This window comes from Miscanthus floridulus, chromosome 10, assembly GCF_019320115.1.
Source record: "Miscanthus floridulus cultivar M001 chromosome 10, ASM1932011v1, whole genome shotgun sequence".
Classification (NCBI taxonomy): Eukaryota; Viridiplantae; Streptophyta; class Magnoliopsida; order Poales; family Poaceae; genus Miscanthus; species Miscanthus floridulus.
The window spans coordinates 9,152,818-9,163,311 of NC_089589.1; the positions used below are offsets into that span (position 1 = coordinate 9,152,818).

At 46.1% G+C, this 10,494-nt stretch overlaps 2 protein-coding genes across 4 annotated transcripts; both read right to left on the reverse strand.

Annotated features, from left to right (window-relative positions):
* Nucleotides 1–2,657: 2,657 nt before the first annotated feature.
* On the reverse strand, nucleotides 2,658–3,590 carry LOC136486184 (LOB domain-containing protein 24-like). Its single transcript, XM_066483035.1, has 2 exons — nucleotides 3,386–3,590; nucleotides 2,658–3,225 (listed from the first exon to the last, which is right to left on the reverse strand). The coding sequence occupies exons 1-2, from the start codon at nucleotides 3,578–3,580 to the stop codon at nucleotides 2,782–2,784; spliced, it is 639 nt and encodes a 212-aa protein (XP_066339132.1). The 5' UTR covers nucleotides 3,581–3,590; the 3' UTR covers nucleotides 2,658–2,781.
* Nucleotides 3,591–5,219: 1,629 nt separating this feature from the next.
* LOC136486183 (protein DOUBLE-STRAND BREAK FORMATION-like) lies at nucleotides 5,220–9,694 on the reverse strand. 3 transcript variants are annotated; one of them, XR_010766726.1, is made up of 7 exons: nucleotides 9,564–9,694; nucleotides 9,216–9,435; nucleotides 8,696–8,839; nucleotides 7,857–7,998; nucleotides 7,277–7,502; nucleotides 6,626–6,745; nucleotides 5,220–5,335 (listed from the first exon to the last, which is right to left on the reverse strand). XR_010766726.1 is itself a non-coding variant. In XM_066483033.1 (6 exons), exons 1-5 carry the CDS (start codon nucleotides 9,683–9,685, stop codon nucleotides 7,318–7,320), a joined length of 813 nt encoding a protein of 270 aa, XP_066339130.1. In that variant the 5' UTR covers nucleotides 9,686–9,694; the 3' UTR covers nucleotides 6,590–6,720; nucleotides 7,277–7,317. The 3 variants fall into 3 exon arrangements, 2 of the variants coding, with proteins under 2 accessions (XP_066339130.1, XP_066339131.1); XM_066483033.1 differs by lacking the exon at nucleotides 5,220–5,335 and having other exon boundaries at nucleotides 6,590–6,720; XM_066483034.1 differs by lacking the exon at nucleotides 5,220–5,335 and having other exon boundaries at nucleotides 6,728–6,849.
* Between the last annotated feature and the right edge of the window lie 800 nt (nucleotides 9,695–10,494).

Consider the following 10,494-nt stretch of genomic DNA (forward strand, 5'->3'; position numbering starts at 1 on the left):
GCTGGCCCAACAGTCTCAACGGCCGTCCCAACAAGGGATGGACCCACGAGTGGCCAGAACTCAGCCACACAAGCCTCAAGGGAACCTCGATGCGCGATCAAGTCCCAACTAGGCTAACCCTAGACAAATCCCCGCGAACAGGATACCAGGGTTTCCTTTAAACTGTCTAGTTGACAAAAACCAAATCTCACAACCATACCCGCGAAGGGTCCGAAATTACCCTCCAGGCGATTCTATCCGAATCACCCGGGAGCTCGGGGGCTACACCTGACGGGTGTGCTCGCGCGCACCCTCTAGCGAATCAAAATACCCCTGGGTGATTCTGCCCGAATCACCCGGGGGCTCAGGGGTTACACCCGTTGGGTGCGCTCACGCGCACCCTCTAGCAAGTCAAAATACCCCCCGGGCGATTCTATTCGAATCGCCCGAGGGCTCGGGGACTACTATCGGGGACCTAATACCGGGGTACCCAATGAGGTGGAATTAATAACCATCGAACGTTGATGCTTCCGGTCATACAAGAATGCTACTACACTTCTCGCCCGAACAATGGAAGATTGGTTCCACCTCGCTCGACCCCCAAGGGCTAAGACTCCGCCTCGCCCGATGGTTGAGGGCTGGCTCCGCCTCGTCCGACGTCCGAGGGCAGACTCCGCCTCGCCCGATGTCCGAGGGTAGGCTCCACCTTGCCCGATGGCTAAGGGCAGGCTCTGCCTCGACTGACGGCTGGGGGCTGACTCTGCCTCGCCCGACGTCTGAGGGCAGGCTCCGCCTCACCCGATGGCTAAGGGCTGGCTCCGTCTTGTTCAATGTCTGAGGGCAGGCTCCGCCTCGCACCCGACGGCTAAGGGCAGGCTTCGCCTTGCCCGACGATTGCACCCTACTCCTTCATAATGACGAGCATAGGGTACGACAGGACATTCTAGTCAACTGTAGTATCGAGGGCCATGCCCTGCATGCCTGCATGAAGGTACCGTCAGGATACGACGGGACGGGCGCTTTAAGCCCTTTCCGACCTGACAGAACCCAAACAGTGTTGTAGGCGCCGACTTTTGTCCCACGGTGTTGTAGGTGTCGCCATCAGCCCTCGGGCGCGGATACTAACATAGGCATACGACAACCACTACAGTCCAAGAGAGAACTCGCGTCATCAACAGTAACAGGCATATAGTCACTTCTCCGTCTACTCCTCGTAGAGTCATGGCTCGATACCCTGACACACCGCACCGTCCTCCGGGGGAGGATGGGACGTGACCACTTGCTGAAACGAAGCCAGAGCCCGGCCCTATCAGGATCAGCGAGGCATGCTATCCCTGGCGTGGTCTGCCATGACAGTAGGGCAGGCTCAAGAGAAAAGGAAGACCCGGCACCTTCGAAGGACCTTCTCTACCTTTGGTTTTTTCCTCTTTCTCCCATCTGTAACTCCTGCACCCCCCTTGGTCTATAAAAGGGAGGGCAGGACACCCCACTAGGAGAGGGGTCGATTCCACATACAACACACAGCCAAGCAGCAACCGAGCTCTTGGCGTTCTTTCGACCTTTCCATCAGAGACTTGGGACCTGTCCCTCTCTCGATCATTTGTACCCCCTACTACGAGCCTTTTTCGGTACTAATAACACGAGCAGCAGCAAACTGGACGTAGGGACATTCTGCCCGAACTAGTATAAACCTTGTGTCATTTAGTACACCATCCGAGCCTAACGCGCAACAATTATAAATTTATTAGTTGGTATTTGTTCAAAACACTGACAAGAGGACTAACAGATTACGAAATGAGTAATGAAAAAAAACAGATTAGAAAATGAAAGATTTTCCCATGTACATATTTGTCTTCCTTCTTGTTAATTTTAACATGTCCTTTGTGCTAGAGCTAGACGTAAGCAAATGCTTAGTGATCAACACAACTACAATGCCGTCTGAAACACAAATAAAACAACAGTTTATAAAGAGTAAGATAGCCAAACAAAAAGCAAAGTACTCCACCCATATACAACTGACTTTTTTGTTTGTCCTAGATTCACCTCCTCATGAGTCAATGCTGTGCATGCACCCTGTCATCTTTGACAATATCAAAACCAAACCAATCATTGCCAAAATATGTATAAATAGTAAAGCCACTTAGCCTCCACGAATCATTCCCAGTAGATCCACCAAAACCACGCTTTTAACTCATTTTTTTTCTGAACAAAGAAACGAATTAGGTTTTGCTTTTTGTCGGTTTCTTGATGACACGGGGCGCACAAGTAACATCTTAGCATTTATCAAGTACCAATGTACAGTTGCTAGATAGAATATTTAGTGAAGCCAGGTAAGCCCTTGTGCAGCCCAGCAGATGGACACACGTCCTATGCAGAAAGCTTAGGAATCTGTTAGGTCAGGTCTTCCAATTGGATGTAGCAGCACAACTCCGATCCAGCGCGGTGGGGAAAAAAATGTTTTTGTGATGCTTAATGTCCAGTTGTCCACAAACAATCCTACTGTGCACACCATGTGAATCCAAACGCGTCCAAAATAGCTGACTCTCAACTCCCAAGTCTACCAAAAGCAGGTGAACCTCGTCTTGATTCTTAGTTTTTAAGTTTTTTTCCTGAAAGATCTTATTCTTAGTTTTTAGGTAGGAACAATGCTGAGATTGTGACGCTCATGTGACCGCGAATTAACTCATCTCTTAATAATTTCCCATCCTTCCGGAAAATTACAGCGGCAGACAGCGACAGAGACAGAGACAAGAAGTTTTTTTTTCTTTCTTATCGACAAATGGAAGTACATAATTCATCCATTCATACCCAAAGGGACTCTTTCTTGAGGCACGCCTCCTGCAGCATCATTGCAGTGTTCCCTGCAGAGGCAGAGCCAAAGCCACCCAGCATCTGCTGCTGCTGATGAACGGCAGTGCTGTTCAACGTGTTCATCACTAGGCCATTTTGCACGAGCAGGCTGCCATAAGCATCGCATTCCATCAGCTGCTGCTGGTGATGGAGTTGTTGCTTTGCCGGAGCTGGCACGGCAGCAGCTGAAGCTGACTGTGCATAGCCGTCATCGTGCTGCACCTGGACGCAGAGGATCTCGGCCTTGGCGAGGGCGAGCTGCACTTGGAGCTGGGAGACCTGCTGCTGGAGATAGGAGATGGCGCCCACGCAGCCGTACACGGGGTCCCTCACGCGCGCGTTCGCCTCGTACACTAGGCTGCTCACGGCGTCCGCTCTCTGCTGAGCAGGCAGCTCCTGGAATCAACAGTTGGTGCAGATTATGTTAGCCTGATGAGCAAGCTAGCTGAATCTGAATGATCACACTTCAAAAAAAATCTGAATGATCCATGGATGACAGTAACGAAGGAGATAAAACTGAATGCACGAGGTCAGCAAGGAGGAAAATTGAACGGACCTGCAGCATCTTGCTGACATTGCTGGCGCCAAAGACCTTGTGGACGATGGCGAACTTGTGAGGATCCTCGGGAGGGAAGTAGGGTGCAAACACGCACTCCTGCGTGCAGCGCCGACGCAGCAGCTTGCACGATGCGCATGGCGGGCTGCTGCTGCTGCTGCTGCCACTCCCACTCCCACTTCCGCTGCCGGCCATGGTAACCTGCCGTGTTCTGGTTCCTCACAGTCACAGCTCACAGGGGTTTAGAGAGAGAATGGTTGCAAAGGGAAGGGGGGAGACTGCCAGGTGCAGAACCTCCTCTTTTATAGAGCCAGGCAGGTTAGAGGAAGGAACAAAGTAGGTTAGAAGAACTGATGATAGCTAGGTCGGAAATGATAGGTCTGAAGATGGGAGAGATCAAATAGTTTGCACATTAACTAGCACAGTATCAGATCAGGACAAAGATGATAGAATATAGATTTCTGTTTAGTACTCTGTTGTATCATGCTGACCTATCAGCTAATTTTCTTCCTTCCAGCTGGATCACAAGCACAGCAAGCATGTTATGCCTGTGTAGTGCTGTACCAGTACAGTGTGTAACGTTCTATGGTTTTTCTTTGTCTGTATTTAGCAGCCACGATCAACAAGGTTTGTTGGTCGCAGCAGATACAGCTGAGAAAGTCTTTATCTCCTTATAATTAACTAGAAACAAGAAAGAAAGCGAAACGTAGTCTACGCATTCATGGTTCATGGACTATTCTATGCGTCTCCCAATCAGTACAGTTGTGGCATGGAAATTCTACCTCCGTTTTCACTTGCTGCAGCAGTCGGAAATAGACACCCCTGGTTGACTAAAGCCAGACAAAAATGTGCAAGTGCATGTATGATGTATGCATCACTTGAGACCTCAAACTCTGCCAGACCAAGACTGCATTGTTTATTGTCAGTGATGACAAATTAAACCATGTTCCATGTCAATGGCTCACATGCATTAGGACTAGGTAAATATCTTGAGAAATGAGTCGACTATTATTGCAACGGTGGCCGGCTGCTGAGCAAACATATACCACTGCTAGCTCTAGAGAGCAGGATTATTTGACTATGCGTGATGGTGGAAATTAGCGCCACATGCACGTTCGGTCTGTTGACCTTAATTAGATTAGGGAAGAAAGAGTACAGCTAGCTACAACACCCTTACGTACAGAAGAACCAAAGCCGTCTAGCACTAGTTGACCCTTAAGTACTAATTGACTCAACCTTAATGCTAGTAGTTTTATAGCAAACTGGCAAAGCATGTATATAGCGGTTACAGCTTATAAATCGAACGATGCATGCACTAGCTAAGGTAGTAGAATTATTCATCTACTCCTATGCCTGGGATGAAATTAAAACAGGGCAGGGAATTGGCGGGGTTCATGTGGGTCAGCTCTCTCCCCATGGATCACTGATTCCCATTTCGTATCATTTTCAATATTGGACACGGCCACATCATGATAGGTTCAATCCAATCCATATATAAATAAAGAATCACTAACATTGCATTATAAGCAAGAGAAAACGACAGAGTATCAGCGTAGCAAAAGATGATGGAGAAAGCTGACACGTATGTAACCAGTAGGTCAGGAGTGGCTAGTCAGCTAGTGGCTACCCATGCATGCGTGCAAGAGGCCATGACAACAGCAAGATTAGGGATTTGTCGTGCATTACAACAGTGATGAATGGATGTTGTACACCATATAGCAGCTACAAGCATCATTCGTGTCTTAACTAGGACTAAGTTGTAGCAGCAGACAAGTATGCTATACCTACATCAGCCATATGCATGGAGTCGTGGTGGGTCTCCACCAGTTGTGACATGTCACATGTGTACAGGCTTAGAGGGTGACACATGTACCGTGGTCTGGAGCGCACCGGCAGTCGGATGCCGACTTCACAACGACTCACTATATTTTACCCACATTTGTTTCCACTCTGCATGACAGAACAAATTCATGTTGCAGCAACTACTATCACAAAACCATGCACGCACGCATATATCCGCTACCATGACGTCTCTACTCGTGCATTAATCTTAATTAATTTCCTGTTAGCATGAAAATGGAAAATCAAACGAAACAGAACAAGGTATCTGCGCCCGTGTTTGGTTGCGATTGCAAGCATGTCGATGATTGATCTTCGGATAAGACATCTTAATTGTCTCCCTGTCTCTCAGAGGATCGGCTTTCTGATTTTCTCACTTGGCGCATGGATCCATGAGATGGAAAGGCCTACACGAGTGACCTACAGACCAGGAGGAGGCAGGACGTCTAAGAAAGGTTGCTGCGATGCGTGTGTGCACATGCGATTGCTACAAAAGCAAGCCTTCCCGAGGTTTGATTGGTCCCTAATATGGATGGATGGCATGCCAGTCAAGTACAACCGCGGCTGCCCAGGCCCCTACCACTACATTATTAAGCTCTGCCGACAGTGTTAGTTTCACAGCCTATGTAGTAAAAGTCTTCAGATTTTTCGAAGTCAAATTCAATCCGCCACTGAGTGCTCACCCATATGGCCACATGAGTACCCACATCTAACCTCTTGTACTCCACATAACCCTTTTACTTAGCATCCCAAGTTTCCTTGCTGGAATAAGCAGCAGTCGTCCTTTTTCTTGAAACACGACAAGGTGTTCCCCATCTGAGCACTTCAGACTCGATGGGATTAACTCTACCAGGATGGACCTGGGCAAGTAACAAATTTAGGTTTTTGTTATTTCACATAGCATGTGCTCTGGGATCATAGTTAGAATATTCCACTGCCACATGTTAGGTAATTGATGTTCAAATCAAAGGTATAAAGCCCATGCTTATTACTTCCAGCTACAGACCTTCTAGATTTCCAGGTGTTTGCAAGAGCACATATCAAGAAGTAAATCACCAAATGCTTGCTTAACGGAAACGTGACAAATGCATTGTGTCATGACATTTTTTTCTCCTGTACATTTGTGCCTAATAGCACATTTCCACAGGAAAACATAAACCCTGCCCCCTTGTTTGCTTCTTTTTTAGAAATACGGTACAGTGGGTCATTCCCAAACAATAGTCTCAAAAGACAGTGCTTCACACGCATTATTCTCCAACACTCAATTCAACGGTCAGCAAAAGATTCCAGTTTCATATTATTATAAGGCAATGTGTAAATCATGGCAGACAGGCAGAGTTACTATTTATTATTGTTCTGCACATGAAAAACAGTCTGCAGATATTGAAGATAGCAACTTACTTGCAGAGTGAGTATGCTACCAATGGATGCAAGTACTCTTCGACGTCTTTGTCTTAATATGGAATCAAAGACTCATCCATAACTCCATGTCTCCACTGCATAAATTCTCAGCTAATTGGACTGCATTAAATAAAGAAAATCAATGTTTTCCAAATATAGTAAGCGCAACTGTGTATAGCTAGCAATACTTCCTGCAATCAGATTGAGCAAAGTGCACCACCACGCTGAAATATGTGGTTAAGGATTGTAGTAATGTAATCAGCAAACCTTTTGTAGTAAATATTTATTTATATGCAATTGACTTTTAATTAAACTTTTTGAGCTGAAACAAGACATGATGATCTAGTCACAGTTTTCTTATTTATTTCAGTGGTCCAATGCTACAAAACTAAGCTGAAAAATACTGCTCTGTTTTGGAAACTCATGAACAGAGGTTGTGGGCTAGTTAAGAAAATGACGACATCTGGCATGCACATGCTGCCAATGCCACTTCCACATATCCAATTTCAATAATCAGATGAATGTAATTAACACTGCACATATTCAGTTGAACTGGTGCTTTAGATGTTGAACTAGGCGTATAAGAGATTGAAGGGCATATGCACTGGTGGTAACTTAGAAAAAATTAGGAAATTAAGGCATACAACTCACCTTTCTACAACATTCCTCTCGGTCTTGTGGAAGATGCCACACTAAGATTGCTTCAAATCTCCCAGGTTCCTTCCCTGGCTACGAAGCAATTTCTTTATGTTCCTTGTTTTAATCCCTAGCCTAAACATTGAACTTGCTGATAACCTTGGTTTTCCTGATTGAAAATTATCCTTCTCATGAACACCTGAAGCTCTCCTTTTCATGTATTCAGCAGACTGTGTCTGAACTGTCACACACAGCAGAAGTAAATAGCATTAGAAAGCTATATCGAAAATATGTTCAAACAGTTGAAAGATACAAGAGAAGATTTGGTGTCAGTTGTCACAATAGGTCCCCAAATCTCCGAGATAATAGATGCCACGTTTGATAAAAAAAAAGCCATTAGTTACTCAAACATAAAGGAAGACATACATTCAGTCAGATTGGATCTCTGTAGATTAAACATGTATCACTCTTTCATTTACTCAACTTCAAAGATGAAGGCAAGTTTAGTTTGTCTGCACTTATTTTACTTGAAAAGTTAAAGCAAGATCAGTTTCTCTGCATGTAATTTAAGCAATCCATGGCATTGAAAACCCACCAGAATGTTGTGCAGATAATGACTTGGCCAAGTTCTGGAGTCCTGTTATATCATTGATCTTGTCCTTCTCCTCAATGGAATTAGCAGAGTCCAAGAGCCCTGGGTGGCTTGGATGAATGTGCCCAAGAGCATTTGCAAAAGCCTGAATTAGTTACAATGTAAGCCAATGTCATTCTGCAGTTCTCTATTTATTTGTGCTCAGATGTACAACCATAAACATTAGTGTATTAGTAGCAATATACAGTACAAGTCATCAAGCGACCTTCATAGCTTACGTCAGACAGAGCAAAATATGATACTTATTATCCATTTAAATGACAAGAATCCTTCACGCATTAGAGAAAATATGAAGTGGAAGTAGTATTTCCTGTTAGAGCTATTTCAACAATTATTTCTGAAATGATTGGCTTATTTTTCCCCTCTTAGTACTTTAATTATATCAAATCAGCACTCTGATTATCAGATGGCATAAAAAACTTACACAAGAGCATTAAACTTTCCAGCACATGGAATCACCTAAAACTAGTAATTAAAGGGAGGTATCAATGTAAAAGCAGGCAATAGAGGAAGGCTTCATAAATTTGTTAAATCTTCAGGTTAAACAAATTACAGTAAGCCTCTGTTTCAAACTTCCAGACTATTATTGGATTGTGTTCCTCACACCCAATGGAGCAGCAGAAACTGTAGGTGTTTAGGGGGCTCTTGCCCCCTCCTCCACACACACGCGCGCGCCCACTGCTGAGACCATTGAGCCTAATAGCTTAAGTGCGAACATGCCAGTCAATAAGAACAGTAAAGGGGAATTATCTACGACAAAGGTTACAGCTGAATAAAACTACCTTGGAGGCAATGGTGTAGAAGCCATTATCATGAGAGTCCTTTGCGAAAGTTAACCACTCCTGACGGGACACTTGCAAGTGAAGGTCATTGCAGTATTTAGCGTCTCGAAGCAACAGGGCCTCGTATCTCATGGCAAGGCAGCTCTGTCAGTGTACATGAAGGGTAATAGTATTAGCAGAGAAGAACGCAGCGCATGCTCTGCGGTGCATTTGTGTAAACAGAATTAAAGAAAGGACGCATTATTCAAGCCTGAATAAAACAAATGACGAACACATGTTGGTTGATGAATTTGAGTGTTGCACTGTTGCTTGCTAGTGTGTATGAAACATGCTGCAATGATCTAAAACAAATTCCTGTGAGCCTCCAATTAGGAATTTATACTGAACTGAAGCACGACAACTGCGGGCGCCCAAATCAGACTGAAACTAAAACCACAGGTAGGGCGCACGAACTAGCAATAGTAGTGCATAATCTGCAGCACACCGTATGCGGCAACCACTAATCTCGCTGGGTGCTGACCTCGACATCGCCTACGAGCGCGAAGGCGCGTGCGAAGAAGTCGGCGACGACGAGGCTGCTCCCACCATCCAGCACTGAACCCGTCGCAGTGAATGCGAACGCCTCCGCCGCGCTTGCTTGAAGCAGACTCCGGGCCGCCGAGCGCGTGGCGAGCAGCGCGGGTACGTCAGCGCCGGCGGACAGCGCGGCCTCCAGCACCCGGAGGTCCTCGTCCCCGAACCTGCAGCGCACTCGCACCCAGTCAGGGGCGGCGGGAGGGAGGTCGAAAGGTGAGCGAAAAGGTCGCAGAGGTCGCGCGGTTGGGTGCGGCAGGTGGATTGGGGCAGGCGCGCGGCCGCGGCGTAGTACCTGCGATAGGAGAGGCGGGAGGCGAAGAGAGCGAGCGCGGAGGGCGTCGCGGCGTTTCCATCCTGCTCCGCCATCGCCGGCGGCATCGTCCCGTTTTTTTTTTGTTTTTGATTTGGTTTCATTTCGAAATGAAAAACGCTCGCCTTCGCCGGAGATGGATGGCACGAGAATGAGGAATCTTTTGTGGTGGGCGTGGGCTCTGGGCTGGTTGAATTGAATTGAACTAAAAATGGGCCGGGTCGGGCCATCAACGGAAATGGTAGAGGCACGGGCACTGGCAGGCTGTTTCTCCTCCTAGTGAAGAACAACATCGACACAGCTGTGGCCATGGGCAATTTTCTGGGAGTCTCGGCCCTTGTTCTAAAAGGCATAGACGAAGCAGTAGAGGTGGCCGAAGCAATAGCATGCCGAGAAGAGTTATCGCTTCCTAGTGATCTTGGGTCGCAGTCCATGAGATTGGCAAGTGACTACGCAAACGTTGTGAGAAGTATCCAAGGTGATGGCTTTGGGAGATTTGGAACAATCATCATGGAGATCAAGGGCCTGATTGGTTGGCTATCAATTTTTGCCCAACCAAAGTTATGGCAAGCTCAAACTTAGGCTTGCTAAAATCAAGGCTGTCAAAGTTAGGAAAAAAAACATAGGTGTGCATTTGGTTGACTGTCATAATAATAATAGGAAGCACCTTTTCTCTTTTATGCAGTTTAAGAACTTTCTAGAGACTTGTCAAAACTTTAGTCATAAACATTGGTATGCCAATTCTTTGGCAACGAACCAATTGATGACTAAAAATTTTGGCATGCCATGGTTTTGGTTGGACAAGAATTGGAAGGCCAACCAATCATACCCCAAGTCAAGAAGAGAAAGTTTTTTTTAAATGTCATGGGGGGATTGTCCCCCACCTGAATTTTATTTCAGAACTCAGAAGTAC

What these genes read in the sequence shown, in the direction of transcription:
- LOC136486184 (XM_066483035.1), bottom strand. Translation starts at nt 3,580, where the DNA reads ATGGCCGGCAGCGGAAGTGGGAGTGGGAGTGGCAGCAGCAGCAGCAGC. An exon ending in ATGTCAGCAAGATGCTGCAG is followed by an intron (nt 3,226 to 3,385) that starts GTCCGTTCAATT and finishes TGTTGATTCCAG; the next exon opens with GAGCTGCCTGCTCAGCAGAG.
- LOC136486183 (XM_066483033.1), bottom strand. Translation starts at nt 9,685, where the DNA reads ATGAAACCAAATCAAAAACAAAAAAAAAACGGGACGATGCCGCCGGCG. An exon ending in TCCCGCCTCTCCTATCGCAG is followed by an intron (nt 9,436 to 9,563) that starts GTACTACGCCGC and finishes AGTGCGCTGCAG; the next exon opens with GTTCGGGGACGAGGACCTCC. An exon ending in TCTACACCATTGCCTCCAAG is followed by an intron (nt 7,999 to 8,695) that starts GTAGTTTTATTC and finishes TAACTAATTCAG; the next exon opens with GCTTTTGCAAATGCTCTTGG.